General features: G+C 46.8%; 1 protein-coding gene across 1 annotated transcript in view; it reads right to left on the bottom strand.

Annotated features, from left to right (window-relative positions):
• Window positions 1–19,151, bottom strand: part of LOC135899414 (putative sodium-dependent multivitamin transporter) — a 133,217-nt gene that overhangs the window by 90,608 nt on the left and 23,458 nt on the right. The window contains exon 3 of the mRNA XM_065428660.2: window positions 6,445–6,574. Coding sequence (XP_065284732.2) covers window positions 6,445–6,574 — 130 coding nt within the window. The remainder of the gene's footprint in view (window positions 1–6,444; window positions 6,575–19,151) is intronic.

The raw sequence follows: 19,151 nt of genomic DNA, 5'->3' as shown, positions 1-19,151 counted from the left end.
CTGACAGCGTGGAATTCTTTCAGTGAAAATCAAGGCACCGAACGGCAAGAAGCTTAATGACGAATTCCGGAGCAGCTCGGCGGAGTGTTGCCACGGTGGTGGCTGATCTGCGTGCTGATCTGCGTGCGACAGCGCCGGTTGAAGGCGGCGAGATAATGAAAATCAAAGGTAGTGGCTTTGCTTAATACCTTTTCGCACCCGCAGACACAGCAAAAAGTCCAGACAAACGGACGGCGAAGGGTTCTTGCGTCCAAAATTACAGACGTTGCTATTGGCGGCGAGGAGTTACGGGGTCGCCATCTGTCGGAAGCAGCTCACTTGCGTAGTATGAGGGATCACGCGGCGCGCTCCTCATAGGTTTCGCTTACGGCGCTCAATAAGAACACCACGCCGCCGTCAGCCTCGACATTTATGCAGGTACTCTCAAAACGAGGGAAGTTTTTCACTGCCGATATAATAATCTTGGGCAAACTGAAAGCACAGAATCGTTTACAGACGCTCTCTTTACCGAATACGTACAGTACATAAACACCACTGCGCGCGGTAGCTCCGATGGAGACTCGCGAAGCGGCTTCTTGCGTGAAAGGCAGGCAAACTCTGAGAGTAAACTGTGTGAAATATCTTCTTATAGTGGGCTGTCTGTATAACCAAATGGGGCATAACAGAATGGAGCCTCAATCAAGCGATCGCACGGGTTCGCAGCGACCGACTATGCGTCTGCATGCATGTCCGCGCACAATGTTTTGATTTCGATGGGAGGGCGTTTTTCGCACCATAACGTGAGATTTAGGCCGCAGCATATGAGCATTTGACAGTACACTAGCAACCATTGTTGCGTAGACGCTATCCGAACAGTTCAAAAATAGTTCCGTTATAGAGAATTCGGCGCCTAGCTACGGCGACTGTGATGTGCCGTCACAACGATTCAATCTTTTTCTGTCTTCTAAATTCTTGGACATTTCAATATTATTTCTCAAGTTGCGTCGCACTGTATGTTTATCGGTCTTCTCAGCGCGCGATTTCCCTTCCCTTGATTTTCGTAATCCAGTGTATTAATTCATAACACAAACATGACCATATGCGTTGCCTTTTTTTAATGTGCGTCTTACCGCTCCCTTTTCGTTCCAGTGAAGTTGCTAGTATGTAGCATCAACAAGTTTATAGACCACACTGTCATGACAATAGCCGCGCAGTGGGCGCAGGCGAGCGTCTCAGTGCGCGTTTTCTGCTACTCGCCGAACATCGCGCATTCCCGGCGCCGTAGCAGAAATGTTCCTCACGCCTGTGCTTGCTGCATGCCCGAGTTGTAGACGATGGCTACCTGTCGGTTCTAAGTTTCGCCAGCCAAGCTTCACGCAGCTCCTTGCCCTGTGGCTACGTGTGCATAAGGCTGACACCGGGCTCCGTTGCGTGCGCCCGGCACTGCGGCATCGAGCTGTAGCCTACCATGCTGCACGCCAAGTAACACACCAAGTGCACGCCAAGCACATAACAAGGAGGCACCAGATGTAATCGCCCTACAGGAAACCGGGGGGATCGCAAAATTATCGAGGTATAAATCGTACAGTGCTTCCGGCGAGAAGGCAACCGTCACGACGCTGATACACAGAAACCTCTCGGCTGTCGAGCACGATACTGGTGTGCGCGGCATAGACCACGTCCTGAATGAAATAATCCCCTCCGGTAAAGAAGAGGGAAGTCTATTTATTCTGAACACATATAGTCCACCCCAGCACAAGCCCAAATTTGCCCCACTCTTTCGCAAAGTGTTGAGCGTAGCGCACAAGCAGGCACTAGTCGTGGTCGGCGATTTTAACGCGCCACACGCGGCTTGGGGATAAAGCATAGAGAACATTAAGGGCCGAAGCCTATGGGCAGACGCTCAGCACGAAGGACTAACGCTCATAACTGACCCTCAGGCACCAACAAGAATAGGAAACAGCGTAACCAACGACACGACACCAGATCTCACATTTACGAAGAATGTAGCAGTTTCTGAATGGATAAACATGCAGGAAAGCTTAGGTAGTGACCACTACATCGTCGTCACAACGGTACAAGCAGGCCCAAGGAAAAAGAGGGGGAGAGAACTGAAGCTAGTATAATGGGACTCTTTCCACAAAATCCGACAAAATGATGCGGAAGACACTATAACGGACATTGAGAAATGGGCAGAGAAACTGCAAGAAAACATTAAACGAGCTACCAAAACTGTTCCAGAGGAGGCAGGTATAGAGGAGATGGATAGCAGATTATTGCGCATGTGGGAAGCGAAAGGTAGCATGCTGAAAAGATAGAAAAAGCAAAAACATAATCGGAAATTAAGGAAAATAATTGTGGAATTAAACAAACAAATCGAGATATATGCAAATAGGTTAACCCAACAGAAGTGGGAAGCCACGTGCGACTTGATGGAAAGGCAGATAGGAATGTCCAAGACCTGGAACATTCTCCGATGCCTCTTGGACTCCGGAAGTACAAAAACCATACAAAGACACAATCTACAGAAGGTTATACACAGCTACAACGGTACAGAAGAAGAGCTCTTTCGAGAGCTCCAAAAGATGTACGTTGGAGATGCGGATAGAGAACTACTTCCGGATTACCTAGGTAACGAGAATCCTGATCTTGATACCCCTATTACGGAAGCAGAAGTCAGATATGAACTTACTAGGCACAACTCGAAATCTTCACCAGAACCTGATGGGATAAGCAACAAAACACTCAGGAACCTCGACGATGTATCCATCCGAGCTCTCACGGCCTACATGAATAACTACAAGGAGCAAGGCAGCATTCCAAGTCAATGGAAATCAGCCCAAATCATTTTTATACCAAAGCCTGGAAAGAAACCACAACTGATGAACTTAAGGCCCATATCACTGACTTCCTGCGTCGGTAAACTCATGGAACATGTGGTTCTCACACGTCTCACGAGATACATGGATGATGGAGGACTTTACCCACATACCATGGTTGGATTTCGACTAAAGTTATCGACGCAGGATATTATGCTCAAACTAAAACATCAGATCATAGATGCGGGTAAGAAAAGTCCAGACACTAAGGCAATACTAGGTCTCGATCTAACTAAGGCCTTTGACACCGTCAAACACAAGGCCATACTACAAAATCTCCAAAAGCTGGATGTAGGACGTAAAACATGCGCGTACATCAAAGACTTCTTGACAGATCGTACCGCAAAGATTTCAATTGGAGAATCCAAATTGGACGCGCTCAAACTAGGTTATAGGGGTACCCCGCAGGGTTCAGTCCTATCTCCCTTTCTATTCAACGTGGCAACGATCGGTCTTCCTGCTAGACTCGAAAAGATAGAAGGGCTCGGACACAGCCTCTATGCGGACGATATCACCCTTTGGGTGGCGGGTGGAAGCGATGGGCATGTGGAAGAGATCCTTCAAACAGCAGTAAACACGGTGGAAGACTACATCAAAGACAAGGGACTGAGATGCTCCTCCCAAAAAGCAGAACTTCTGCTCTATAGGCCCACATGCCGGGATCGAAAAAGCATTAGGGAAAGACCGGGCATTGTGGTCACAGTGGAAGGCACCACGATAGTGATAGTGGAGAGCCTGAGAATACTGGGACTCCGCATATCTGAAAACGACCATAACGGAGAAACCATTAGACTACTTGACAATAGTGGTCAACAAACAATCAGATTAATAAAGCGGATATCCAACAGGCACTATGGCATGAAAGAGCACAATCTCATCCGATTAATAGAAACATTCGTAATCAGTCGTATTGCATATGTGGTTCCTTACCTCAAGCTCTACGCTGCGGAGAAAGCCAAGATAGACTGGATTATTAGAAGGGCGTATAAGCAAGCCTTGGGACTTCCGGCAAATACTTCAAATGAGAAATTCTTGGCGCTCGGCGTGCACAACATATTAGACGAACTTATTGAGGCCTAGAGAGCAGCGCAGTATGAAAGGCTCACACAGAGTTTGACGGGGAGACAAATCTTAGATGACATCGGAATAACCTACGAAGCACAGCACGGAGTGCGGAGAGACATCCGAAGGAAAATAAGGGAACATCTATCAATACCCCCTATCCCCAGAAATATGCACCCGGAGTTTCACCAAGATCGAAGAAACGCACGAGTGAGAGCTCTCCACAAAAGATTCCGTAGTGCGAGGGACGTGGTCTATGTGGACGCGGCGGAGTACGCAAATCGACAGAGTATGTCGATAGTTGCTACGAGTCTAGACGGTGACTGCAGAGTTAGTGGGACGGTAAAAACATGGAAGGCAGAGGTGGCGGAGGAAGCTGCCTTAGCACTTGAAATAGCCTGCACGGAAGCTAACATCGTAGTAAGCGACTGCAAGACAGCCGTCAAGAACTATGCAAAAGGAAGAATCTCGCCGGAAGCACTGAAAATTTTAAACAACTTTCGTGAAGATCGCGACATTCACATTATATGGGCCCCCGCACACTCCTCCCTTCCCGGGAACGAAATAGCGCACAACCTGGCTCGAGAACTGACAGGCCGAGCAGGTGACACGCAACAAATACTGGGAACGGAGAGAGACCGGATGACCAGCTTTAACGAGGTCACCAAACGCTATAAATTGGTAAGGGCCCATTTCCCCCCGGCACACTCCTCGTTAAACAGACGGCAAGCGACGGCAGGGCGCCTCTTACAAACAGATACGTATCCGAACCCGGTGGCCTACCACCGCTACTACCCGGACCCTTACACGGATAGATGTAGATTCTGTGAAGAAAGGGCGGACCTACAACATATGGTTTGGGCTTGTCCTCGTACACCCACACAGAATAATATAATTAAGACCAGAGAGCAGTGGGAGACCGCGTTGTTCAGCTGTGCACCGGAAGACCAACTCAAGGCAATCCAGCAGGCCTAAGATGCCGCCAAGGCCCAAGGGCTCGAGGCCGTCATTTAGGTAGAGGCCTAGGTCTCAAATCTGCTGTGCACAAATAAAGTTTATTGCTCCTCCTCCTCCTCCTCAAGTCTTCTCAAGCAGACAACCATGACGGTAAATCCTCAGCACCTAATCAGAACTGTGGCACAGGTTCGACTTTAAACTTTCGTTTTCAGCTCGCTTCGGCGCTTCCGAAGCAGCCGACGTGGCCGCTGTGTCAACGTGATCCCTAATGCCCCGTCACGCCGAAGGTGCCGCTAGCTTTTCCAGTGGTCGAGCTCACCGCCAATACATCGAACCTATGCGATAGGTGGTGACACCACGAAGCCATCCGATCAATCAGACGTTTGAAAAGTGGCGCGTTGACTGCACAATGACAACTCCTGCAGCCATCGAGACGGTGTCATAGACCATTCGTTACGATTCCTCTCTGTTACTCGAGCCAGCGTTACCGTAATTTTCGTTCCTTTTCAATAAAATCAAAGTTATTTTTTCTCTATAGAAGCGAAATTGCCTGTGTTTTTCCTGAGTATTTCCAGGCTATTCAAAGTACTTGACAATTCCCGGTTTTCTCGTTTTTTTTCCAGTTGATAGAAACCCTGATTTGATAGGTGGTGTGTTAAATTGACTTTAAGGGGGAAAACTGGAGCTGGGCAGGTCATGTATTGTGTGGAACAGGCAGCAAGTAGACGATCAGAGTTACAGAGTGGCCGTAAAGAGAAGAGAAGCGCAGTCGAGGACCGCAGAAAATAAGGTTGCGTGATGAAGTTAGGAAATAGGACTTTGACCTTGTACACAGCGTTCCTTTACTATCAATTCGACACGCTAACACATTTTCCCCCGTTTCCGCATCCTCCCGCCTCACACCCTCTCCCGTTTAGAAGAACCCCACCTATATATACTGTGGCGAGGAAAGCATACGTCGCCTTGAAGAAGACAAGTCCACTTGTCGAAACGTTGGCTCCTGCATTCACCTTGTTGACGTTTTGTTCATCGTCTTAATTGATCATTGTTACACAGGTGCCTCGGACGCTCTTTTTTGTATTTTGGTTGCTTTTCTTTGCAAGTGCGATGTATCTGTGTGTACATATATTTCCTGCGCGTGCAAGATAAGTGATTAGTGAGTTGAACGAGTTGAAAGCTTGTGTCTCGTGTAGCGTTCTCGTGTAACGTTCTCGTGTAAGGTCGTCACTAGCAATTCTTGAGTCCTAAATTTTTTACGAGAATGAAATACGAGCTCTTGAATATGAATGCCCCTAAATAATGGCAAAAATTGCCCTATATGGCTGCCAGCTTAAAATGCGTTTTCGGGCGATATCCTGGACAGCTTACGTCCATGTGGGCGATGTATTATTACACAGAAACCCGGAGTACGCGATATTTTAGTTAAAATTACAGTGCTTGGTTCCGTAAAGCCGCTTTCATTGCTCGTTACCGCTCACGGCAAGTAACCTGCCGTAAAGGACGCTTCATTTGGGAGCACCTACGTCATTGCAGCTTCAATTCAGGCTATTATTGGAGAGGAACGTACCTGATCATACCGTGTAATCGAGCCAACTAGCATAGGGTCACAGTCCCTGTACCAGTAGGTCAAGGCGAGTCCTGTCATCGATATTGTAGTTATGTAAAATATTACCATGCCGGCTCCAGCCCAGACAACCCTGTTTGAAGGTAAAAGAGAGTGAAAGAGCAAGTCATTATTGCAATTAGCATTCCCTGGGAACATTACACACTTTTCCTAATGTGTCTATCTAACTTTTTCTAGTAAATAAAGAAGCGATACTTAATTTCTATTCAAATAAGTTCACTGACACTGCAACAGTTTGTTCATGGTTTGGAAGTGGTTTCAGCACAGTGGTAACAAATGTAAAAAGGAACGATACATTTGTGCAATAAATGGCCATTTCAATAGAGGAGTTGTACTTAGGTTTAACCTACGAAACTTAAAGAAAATAAATCAGAATCTAAAACCGGTTAACCCAATAATCAAGGCAGAAAGCAAAGTATGCACAAAGAGTTCTTTGTCCGCAATTTTAATCCGCAGCACGGCAGACTATAAAGCAGCTTATCATAAGTCATGTTCTATTTTCGTTGAACTATAATTTTTTGTTGTACTGTATAATAAATGATAAAAAGAAAGCATAATTTGCCAAGTTTGTGCTTGATCACGAGTAGATCAACAATAGCGTAATTTCGCTTAACTTATCGTTTATTTGGGGTTTTGGCTATGGCAGAAAGCTTTGTTTCCTAGCTTATTCCAAAGGGTTCACTTTTGTGTTGTACTATGTACATGTCGAATTTCGCTGACTAAAAACACGTAAATAAACATATTAACACCAATTGTCAGTAGTTGCTTCAATCAATTATGAAGCCAATACTGCTTAAACGCAATGTCCACAATGTCGCGAGACCTCCAGGTTAATCTCTAAACCTTCATACATTTAAATTACTTGCATGAGTCAATAATGTACTCAGGTTGTCAGAATATAATGTGGGAAGAAGAGGACGCTCATGGTGGCCTTGAAGATGACGACGAGTTTACGTTTTTGTCGCTCCTCTACGCTGGTTCGCTCCGCCAATAAAAGCCATCTGTGAATGGCCATACCCTTCTTCCTTCCTGTAACATCATTGGATGGAGTTGCTGGGTAATCACTTGCGCAAGATGGAGTTCCGCAGCGGACGTTACCTGGCCGCCATGTCATTCCAAGGACAGTCTTCAACTACGGCCCCGTCGTCCCCACCGACGGTCATTCTAGCCCAGCGTCGCAACCCTGGCATGTTTTCCTGGATTGACAACCTTGGTGTTGATTCCTGTTTCAGAATTACAAATGGGTCAGTGCGCACAACAGGTGGGATAACACGCCTATGCTGGGTTACATTCTACCTAAAGAAAGCAGCACGGGTCTGGTTCCAGATACATGAAAAGATTACAAGTTGGGACCAGTGCAAGCAGAAGCATAGAAATTTGTTCCGCAAGCCCGTCGGCTGTTAACCTGCTGCTAAGAATGATCTTGGAATCTGTGCACAGATGTCCACTGAATCTTACGTGGCGTACATCCAGGATATCCTCGCTCTTTGTCGCAAGGTCGATAATAATATGGCAGAGGCAGACAAGGTCAGCCACGTTTTAAAAGGCATTGCGGACGACGCGTTTAAACTGTTTGTTTACAAGAATATAACAATGGGCAATGAGATCATTAACGAATGTCGCCGCTTTAAAAACGCGAAGAGCCGCCGCACAGTTCAACATTTTACGCGTCTACCCAATACCGCAGCTTCATCGACGTGCGAAGACCGCGTGAGCCCACCTCCTCCGAGAACGTCGTACGTATCTTCCGGCGAGAAATCGAAGCAGCGTCTGCTGCCACGCCAGTATCGCAGTGCTTTGAAGATTCGCGGCATCTCGCGTCTCTCATTGAATCGGTCATTCGCCAAGCACTTGCCAATGTCGGTCTTCCGTCCATCTGCTCCGCCAGCCATCCTGACTTCGCTTCGTATGCTGCCTCTGCCCCTCTTCACCCGAGCAAACACGGTCCATATTGCAGCTGTCTCAACCCGGTCGAATGGTGCACACAATATGATAGGCCTATCTGCCGTTATTCTGGACATGTGGGCCACATCTCTCGCCACTGCCGGAGTTCCTCGCCAGCCTACTCTCGACCAAGCTTTCCCGCCTACCGCCGTTCCTCAGTGAACTCTCGCACACCTGCACTCTCCACCGAGGTGGAACGCACCTGACAGCGCTCGAGTCACTGCGACTAGCTTTCGCTATCACCTCACAGTCGCCGCACCCGTTCGCCCCACCTGCGTCGCTCCTCGTCCCCAGCTTAGCATCACCGCTTTCTGACGGGAAACTAACAGGGGCAGTTCCTGGAGGCGGCGCTGCTCTAGCACCTCGGCCTGAAATTCCTCTGCTGACCCTGCCTACTGATCGCAAGCTTATGGACGTGGAGATGGATGGTTTGTCCGTTGCAACACTCATCGACCCTGGAGCTCAAACTTCCATCATGAGTGCGGAGATTCTAAGGTGTTTGAAGAAAGTATTCATTCCTGCTCCGACTCTACTGCTCCAAATCACCGACGGTGGAACTCCGGCTACGCATGGAATTTGTACTGCACGTGTGACTGTCGGCAGCCGCCACACGTCTGTTTTGTTTAGTGCGCTCGAACGTTGCCCTCACGATGTGATCCTCAGAGTTGGCTTCTTGACCGCCCATTCTGCTCTGATTGACTGTTCAGCGGGTGTTGCACAACTTGACCTACCCCTTCCCATTGCCCTTCCTTCCCAAGCTCCAACTCAGCGTTGTTCTGCGGATTTTATTCACCTCCCGTCTCTAGCAGCAACCTGCATCACTGTTTTAGCCCGCCAACCTGTACCTGTCGGAGACTATGTCCTTATTCCCACGACTTCAATTCTGCTTTCTCACACTGTCACCTTCCCACACACCATCGTTTCTGTAGCGGACAATCAGAGATGTCTTCCCATCCTCAATTTCGGACAGTGCCCACAAGTACTTCTTCGGAGCATGTCCCTTGACACGTTGTCACCGTCGCACGAGTGCCACATTTCTGCTCTACCTGTTGTGCCATCTTCGACCAGTGCTCATTCTGCGCCTTCCGCATCTGCCCCGCCCGACTACTTTACAAAGATGACTGCCCCGGACCTCTCAGCCCTACAAGCCGCAGAGCTACGTGGTGTCCTCGAGTCGTATTCCGACATTTTCGACCTGAACGATCGCCCTTCGGGTCAAACTATGGTCGTGAAGCATTTTATAAATACCGGTGATGCAGCACCTGTGCGCCGATGCCCATACCGGGTGTCTGCTTCTGAGTGAGAAGTTATCCGGAATGAGGTTGATAAAATACTTCCCAAAGGAATTATTGTACACTCTCTCAGCCTGTGGGCTTCCCCTGTTGTTCTCGTCAAAAAGAAGGATAACAGCTGGTGATTCTACGTTGACTATCATCACCTAAACACTATCACCAAGAAAGATGTATATCCACTACCGCGCTTTGACAATGCTCTGGATTGTCTTCACGTTGCCACTTATTTTTCATCTATTGACAGACCTTCGCTCTGGATATTGGCAAATTGCCGTGGATGAAATGGACCGTGAAACGACCGCATTCGTCACACCAGACGGCCTATATCAGTTCCGGGTAATGCCTTTTGGTTTGTGCAATGCCCCGGCGACCTTTGAACGAATGATGGACATGTTCTTGCGTGGCTTCAAATGGCCCATCTGTTTGTGCTACTTGGATGACGTCATCGTATTCTCTTCCACTTTTCCGACTCATCTTGGAAGCTTTTCATCTGTTCTTTCGGTTTTTCGCAACGATGGCTCGCAGCTGAACTCGTCCAAGTTCGGTCCCCGCCAAATAACCATGCTCGGACATCTCGTCGATTCGCCAGGCATTTGCACCGACCCCACTAAAATTAATGTTGTGCGGAATTTCCCCGTACCAAGTTGTGCCAAACATGTTCGAAGCTTTCCTGGCCTTTTCTCTTACTTCCGCAGATTTGTGAAAAATTTTGCCCATATCGCCCGTCGCCAGACTGAGCTTCTCAAGCAAGACGTTCCTTTCTGCTGGGGCTCTGAACAAATGTCTGCTTTCTTGCAGCTCATCATGCTGCTCACCACACCTCCTGTTCTCGCCCATTTTGACACATTCGCTCGGACTGAAATCCACACTGACGCCAGTGGCTACGGCGTCGGTGCAATTTTAGATAAACGCCAATGTGGGCGCAAACGCGTTAACCCCTACGCCAGCCGCCTCCTCTCTCCAGCCGAGCGCAATTACGCGAGAACTGAGCGCGAGTGTCTCGCCCTCATTTGGGTGGTGGGCAAGTTCAGACCCTATATAAATGGTCGACCATTCACAGTTACAACCGATCACCATGCTGTTTGTTGGCTCTCTTCTTTCAAGGATCCCACCGGACACCTCGGTCACTGGGACCTACGGCTGCAGGAATACACATACACTGCGGTCTACAAGTCGGGTCGTCTACATCAGGACGCCGTCTGGCTCGTCATCCCGTGGATGCACCGACGGTTTAGTGAATGTCACAGCGATCTGCGTTCTTTCGCTCTCCGCCTTGAAACACATTGGTAGGGAGCAACGACGCGATGAATCGTTACGACACATTATCGAACGGCTGATCTCCGATACGTCTGACCCATCCCTTCATATGTTCGCGCTATAAAATGGCATCCTGTATCGCCGCAACATGTACCACTACGGACCCGAGCTCCTAACCGTTATTCCATCGCATCTTCAACAGATTTTACTCCAGGAACTGCACAACGTTCCCATCGCTGGACACCTTGGCGTAAATAGGACCTATGACCGAATTCGACGATGGCTTTTCTGGCCCGTCTGAGCCGTTCCGTCCGGCGCTGCGTTGCCGCGTGTGAGTCGTGTCAGCGCAGGAAACGACCAGCTGTGAATCCTGCTCGTCTGCGGCAGCCTTTAGATATACCGATCGACCCTTTTTTTTTCGCGTTGGCGTCGATATTCTCGGACGACTCCTAATATCAAATGTCGGAAATAGGCGGATCGCCGTCGCTACGGACCATACAACTCGCTATGCCATTACTGGAGCCCTATGGATCAGTTGCGCTACAGACGACGCTGACTTCTTGCTTCAGTAAGATCGTGACGAGGGCTAGTTGGTGATCGTGACGAGGGCTAGTTCATCCTCAGTTCTTGCTTCACAACGTTATCTTGCACCACGGTGCACCTCGTCAACTTCTCACCGATCGCGGCAGATACTTTCTCTCCAAAGTCATAGATGAATTACTTCGATCATGTGCTACTAAACACAAGCTTACTACCGCGTACCCTCCTTAAGCTAATGGTCTTACCGAACGCCTGAACCGCACATTAACTGACATGCTATCAATGTATGTTTACTCCGATCATCGCCACTGGGACATTGCTTTGTCACGTTCGCTTACAATTCCTCGCACCTCGATACAGCTGGCTACTCACCCTTCGACCTCTTCTTCGGCCATGATTCCACTTTCCCTTTTGAGACTCCTATTTCGACCACACTCGACTCACCGACAGAGTGCACTCGGGATGTCATAGCCGCAGCGACCCAAGCACGACAGATTGCCCGCATTCGTCTTTCTGTTTCATAGACACAGAAGTGTTGTTACGACCACCGCCATCACGACGTGGAGCACGAACCAGGTGCTCTCCTGCTAGTTTGGTCTCCAACTCGTCGTGCTGATCTTTCTCAGAAACTCCTCTAGTGATACTACGGTCCTTACCGCATCATTCGCCAGGTGACCACTGTCACATATGAAGTGTCTCCACTGGATGGCACCGTGTCTTCACCTTTCTCTCACATCATCCACGTCAGCCCTCTCAAGCTGTACCTTTCTCGCAGCAATGAGCCGCGCCAGTGAGGTACTTTTTCTGACAGGGGTCATGTCACAGTGTAAAATGTGGGAAGAATAGGACGCTGATGGTGGCCTTGAAGACGACGAAGAAGAGTTTAGGTTTTTGTCGCTGCTCTACGCTTGTTGGCTCCTCCATTAAAAGCCATCTGTGAATAGCCGTACGCTTCTTCCTTCCAGTAACAATATTATCATTATTTACTTGATACTATAAGGTCAAGCGATCTAAACGTACCCGAGAGGATCTTCTGTTTTTTTTTCAGCTCAAACAAGTTTTGTAAATGGCGGTCGGAGCTGGTTTCATTTTTATAGCCTCTAGCGATTACGTACGACCGAAACGTCAGTGGTACAAACTACAACGTCCACGTAGCAAAGTAAAACATTCAATAATAAATTTTAATTACACAGTTCTGTCACATTTTACAATTGCAGAAGAAATTTAGAGGAATGATAAACCTTTGTCTTTACAACAGAAATATAAAGATCAGTACGGACTTCAAGTTGCCCGTGTTGAGAGTCTCCTAAAAAGTATATTGGTCATCCAGATAATAACTTCCCCTACTGTTGGACGCATGCTTTTGTGAAACTCTTAACGCCAATTAACCTTAAAATACGAGGTTTTTCGTGCCAAAACCACTGTCTGATTATGAATCACACTGTAGGGGGGATTGCCAAGATTTGTACCACCTGGTGTTCTTTAACGTGCACTTGAATCTAAGTACACAGATGTTTTCGCATTTCACAAGAATCGAAATGCGGGCACCGTAGCCAGGATTCGATCCCCTGAACTCGTGCTTAGGAGCCCAACACCATAGCCACTAAGAAACCACGGTGGGTTCACACACCAGTGTATTCGTAGCACATATTAAAGACAGATGTGTGAGAAATGACACTGGTTTCAGGATTTCTCCTAATAAAGCATGATTTCAGTAATGCTTAGCTTTAACTCTGCATTAGCAACATGAGCCATAAGTAAATTAAAGGCATAATAGTTATTCATTCCATATATTCGTTTAGGTAATTTTAATTTGTCGGGCCCCGGCCCACACTCCCCAGCAGCGGCGAAGCAACTGACCACGGCGGCGGTCAGACCTGCGACGCAGCAGAGGGTGCTAAGAATCACTGGCTCCGGACAGGCCGCCATTGGAATATGAACCTGGCAACGTTTAACGCTAGAACGTTATCTAGTGAGGCGAGTCTAGCAGTGCTATTGGAGGAATTAGAAGGCAGTAAATGGGATATAATAGGGCTTAGTGAAGTTAAGAGACCAAAAGAAGCATATACAGTACTAAAAAGCGGATACGTCCTGTGCTACCGGGGCTTAGCGGAGAGAAGAGAACTAGGAGTCGGATTCCTGATTAATAACAATACAGCTGGTAACATACAGGAATTCTATAGCATTAACGAGAGGGTGGCAGGTCTTGTTGTGAAACTTAATAAGAGGTACAAAATGAAGATTGTACAGGTCTACGCCCCTACATCCAGTCATGATGACCAGGAAGTCGAAAGCTTCTATGAAGACGTGGAATCGGCGATGGGTAGAGTGAAAACTAAATACACTATACTAATGGGCGACTTTAATGCCAAGGTAGGCAAGAAGCAGGCTGGAGACAAGGCAGTGGGGGAATATGGCATAGGCACTAGGAATAGTAGGGGAGAGTTATTAGTAGAGTTTGCGGAACAGAATAATATGGGGATAATGAATACCTTCTTCCGCAAGCGGGATAGCCGAAAGTGGACGTGGAGGAGCCCGAATGGCGAGACTACAAATGAAATAGACTTCATACTCTGCGCTAACCTCGGCATCATAAAAGATGTGGACGTGCTCGGCAAGGTGCGCTGCAGTGACCACAGGATGATGGTAAGAACTCGAATTAGCCTAGACCTGAGGAGGGAACGGAAGAAACTGGTACATAAGAAGCCGATCAATGAGTTAACGGTAAGAGGGAAAATAGAGGAATTCCAGATCAAGCTACAGAACAGGTATTCGGCTTTAACTCAGGAAGAGGACCTTAGTGTTGAAGCAATGAACGACAATCTTGTGGGCATCATTAACCAGTGTGCAATGGAAGTCGGTGGTAACTCCGTTAGGCAGGATACCAGCAAACAATCGCAGGAGACGAAAGATCTGATCAAGAAACACCAATGTATGAAAGCCTCTAACCCTACAGCTAGAATAGAACTGGCAAAACTTTCTAAGTTAATCAACAAGCGTAAGACAGCTGACATAAGGAAGTACAATATGGATAAAATTGAACATGCTCTCAGGAACGGAGGAAGCCTAAAAACAGTGAAGAAGAAACTAGGAATTGGCAAGAATCAGATGTATGCGTTAAGAGACAAAGCCGGCAATATCATTACCAATATGGATGAGATAGCTCAAGTGGCTGAGGAGTTCTATAGAGATTTATACAGTACCAGTGGCACCCACGAAGATAATGGAACAGAAAATAGTCTAGAGGAATTCGAAATCCCAAAGGTAGCGCCGGAAGAAGTAAAAAAAGCCTTGGGAGATATGCAAAGGGGGAAGGCAGCTGGGGAGGATCAGGTAACAGCAGATTTGTTGGAGGATGGTGGACAGATTGTTCTCGAGAAACTAGCCACCCTGTATACGCAATGCCTCATGACCTCGAGCGTACCGGAATCTTGGAAGAACGCTAACATAATCCTAATCCATAAGAAAGCGGACGCCAAAGATTTGAAAAATTATAGACCGATCCGCTTACTGTGCGTTGCCTACAAACTATTTACTAAGGTAATCGCAAATAGAATCAGGAACACCTTAGACTTCTGTCAAGCAAAGGACCAGGCAGGATTCCGTAAAGCCTACTCAACAATAGATCATATTCACACTATCAATCAGGTGATAGAGAAAAGTGCGGAATATAACCAACCCTTATATATAGCTTTCATTGATTACGAGAAAGCGTTTGACTCTGTCGAAACCTCAGCAGTCATGGAAGCATTACGGAATCAGGGTGTAGATGAGCCATATGTAAAAATACTGGAAAATATCTATAGCGGCTCCACAGCCACCGTAGTCCTCCACAAAGAAAGCAACAAAATCCCAATAAAGAAAGGCGTCAGGCAGGGAGATACGATCTCTCCAATGCTATTCACAGCATGTTTACAGGAGGTATTCAGAGACCTGGAGTGGGAAGAATTGGGGATAAAAGTTGATGGAGAATACCTTAGCAACTTGCGATTCGCTGATGATATCGCCTTGCTCAGTAACTGAGGGGACCAATCGCAATGCATGCTCACTGACCTGGAGAGGCAAAGCGGAAGAGTGGGTCTAAAAATTAATCTGCAGAAAACTAAAGTAATGTTTAACAGCCTCGGAAGAGAGCAGCAGTTTACAATAGGCAGCGAGGCACTGGAAGTCGTAAGGGAGTACATCTACTTAGGGTAGGTAGTGACGGCGGATCCAGATCATGAGACGGAAATAATCAGAAGAATAAGAATGGGCTGGGGTGCCTTTGGCAGGCATTCTCAGATCATGAACAGCAGGTTGCCATTATCCCTCAAGAGAAAAGTATATAATGGCTGTGTCTTACCAGTACTCACCTACGGGGCAGAAACCTCGAGGCTTACGAAAAGGGTTCTACTCAAATTGAGGACGACGCAACGAGCTATGGAAAGAAGAACGATAGGTGTAACGTTAAGGGATAAGAAAAGAGCAGATTGGGTGAGGGAACAAACGCGAGTTAATGACATTTTAGTTGAAATTAAGAAAAAAGAAATGGGCATGGGCAGGACATGTAATGAGGAGGGAAGATAACCGATGGTCATTAAGGGTTACGGAGTGGATCCCAAGGGAAGGGAAACGTAGCAGGGGGCGGCAGAACGTTAGGTGGGCGGATGAGATTAGGAAGTTTGCAGGGGCGGCATGGCCACAATTAGTACATGACCGGGGTCGTTGGAGAAGTATGGGAGAGGCCTTTGCCCTGCAGTGGGCGTAACATGGCTGATGATGCTGATGATGAATTTGTCGGGCTACTCGACAGAGGAAGGAAAGCGTAGGAGAGGAGTCGGCGAACATTGACCTGCTGGAGAATGTGCGCTGGAAGTCAGGTGCGGTTTTTCGCATAGGAGCGTATGGACTGGTACCCTAAACGTCGACGCTGTCATAGCAACCGCACTCCTGAAGCTCTCCCTCGTGGACTCGACCTCTATAACTGAGATAAGATTATTCCGCCCGCTTCTTTTTCGCAACGCATTCTGTTCCCGAGACCAGCTGATTTCGAAGAGTGGTGCGTAAGCTAGAAACTTGTGTTTAAGTTTGAGATAGCTGGTACAAATAGAACCACAGAGATTTGGCGCAGTAACATATATGTATATATATATTATAAATTGCACTTAGTGTAGGAAGTTGGCTTTCATGTGCTCTGTTTATTTTAAGTCCTGTTTGACGAATAATGAAAGCGGGACAGAGTGTGGCGACGCGCAGAGCGTTGCCTCGGCTTCTGTGGTTAAAACGTCATGCGCCACGTCGGAGTTGCCGGTGCGCCTGTAGCAGCAGTTGCGGCATATGCATTGGAGCAGGTGTTGTGACCGCGGCAGCGCTTGCGCTGGCTTAGTGCGGTGCCGTATCAAAAGAAAATGCATGATTTCTTAATGCATGCAGTCCACGTGAAAGCGTGCAGCTTGAACAGCGTCAATAATAACGCGCCCCATATGAATGCTATGGCCCGACGAATATTTTTTCACTGTGTAATACCTTCCCTTACGCTGTGATCTCATCACAAATTTACACCGGCTCGATCAACACTCACTGCTTCGAAATAACTCCCGATATTGGGTCTGGTGCTGTCGAAGAGCGAGACAAACCACAGCAAGTCTTGTCTAGCTAAGCATTTGCTTAGTAAGTTAATATCAGAACACATTGCACAACTGTTGAAGTTGTACAATTCCGGTATATGTATCTGCGTTCCTACTGTAAAATCTTGCGGCCGATAGAGATTCGAGGGTATAAAGGGACTTTCACTCTTCCCGCTGGAAAAGCACGTGTTTATATATATATTGGTGCTCTTTAATGAACCTCGGGTGTTTAAAAGTTGCCTGCAGCTCCCATCATGGCTCCTCTCATAACCACACATACTTTTACATTGGGACATTAAATCACATAACTTACGGGAGATTTTACATCCTATAGGAAGACAGCGGGCATTTGTAGATACAAATAAACGCTGCTCTCAATATCTACGTACGGTGTCTCAGAAGGTTGTCAAAGTGTTTCAGATAAAAAATCTGGTGATGCAATACAATTTGCTGGCATGGCACTTTCTGTCATAACATTCAAAATCGAATATTGAACATTGCCGCCATTTCTCCCTTCTATTACAAGGAGTGACTGAGAATGCCTTAAGATGCGGAAGAGTTTAACAACTACGGTCAAAGTTTTGTGTTTAGACAAGTTTACGCCAAGCGTAAGTAAAAGCACAACTGAGAAAAGTAGCTTCAATATACGCATGATATAACTTTGTTTCCCGAAAAAGGTTGAAAGCAACTTCAACCTACATTACCTTCATTAGTAAGCATGGCCAGTGGCACAAGGCAACTAGTTCTTTTTATCTGTATATCCTGAAGGCTGTAGTCATCGAAACAGCGTCAAAACTGCGTCATTGGAAAATGCCCTACGTCGTTATTCTACTGAGCCTCGCTATGTTTCTGTTTAGGAAATGTCACGCGAAACTCATTCCATAGCGCAAGTAGTCATTGAAGCACAGCTCGTTCTTTTTGGCGATGCACCCTCGTTAACACTTCCCTCAAAGGCAAAGATAATGTGGTGTTTTCGTCCTTTGTATAAAGTTTAAACACAGACGCGTTTCTTTAAGTTTCCCGTACCTTGCCAAGCCCGTGTAAAGTTGTTTTAATGTGCTCGTTAGAATAAAGTGTCGTCTTCAACTGTGCAAGTATTCTTCAGCATTCTTTTTAAATTTCGTGATGCCACAAACGTCCATGCAGGAATGCAAGCTAAAACTAAAGCTAGGCTTGAGGTTTATAAGCAGTTCATCGGGAGGCCAGTTTTCGGGATATAACTGCTTCGAACTTAGTTCGGAGTTATACCATAAAAAGTCTAATTTGGATCGACATTTGCGAGCAATTTCTGTCATCTTTCCGTCGCTCCTACCTTCCCTACACTGTCGACCAACGTTCAGCTATCATCCGCGCATGCCAGATAATTACGGTGCAGCCAGCAGACTTTTCTCGTCGCTCTCAATGAATCTTTCTCTAATCTGAATTCTAAAGTGCCAAGGTGTTCAACTTGGTTAGCTTTAGGAGTGGACATGGCACGAACATGCTAAGATACTTTGATAATTGTGTAGCCGAAACGGACTTACAGCGCAACTTATGCGAGAAAGTTATGTGGCCGTCATTTAGTCTGCTAATCGCACATGAAGGTATTAATCAGCAAATATAAGCGAATGGATGACTAAAATGTGCGTATCTAGCGCAGTTGCTCGGGTCGATATAAAGTGAAGACTCCATGAATCAGTTAAATAAATGTTTTAACTTTGCCAATTTAGTGCTTATGTCTTTGGCTTAACGGGAAATAGCGTGCGCATATACACCTGTGCGACATATAGTGGCAAATTTTGTATTTCCTGTATTTTTCATTTCTTATTTATTGTAAAAAAAATTAGTGGGGCTGCAACATTCATGTGGTCATAAATTGTCAGTGAAGCTGTTTAAGCCGCGCACATGTGCAACATACATGGGTTGCATATATTGTGAAATCATATTACTGCGATAGCAAATATAAAGAGAAGCCAGGCACATTTTTGCCGCCACCGTCGACCTAATGTTCCCTATAATGTGCAAGGGCCAT

The sequence above is a fragment of the Dermacentor albipictus genome, chromosome 6, assembly GCF_038994185.2.
Source record: "Dermacentor albipictus isolate Rhodes 1998 colony chromosome 6, USDA_Dalb.pri_finalv2, whole genome shotgun sequence".
NCBI classification, from domain to species: Eukaryota; Metazoa; Arthropoda; class Arachnida; order Ixodida; family Ixodidae; genus Dermacentor; species Dermacentor albipictus.
Note: the sequence above shows the minus strand (reverse complement) of the source record. Positions and strands in the feature narration are given on the sequence as shown.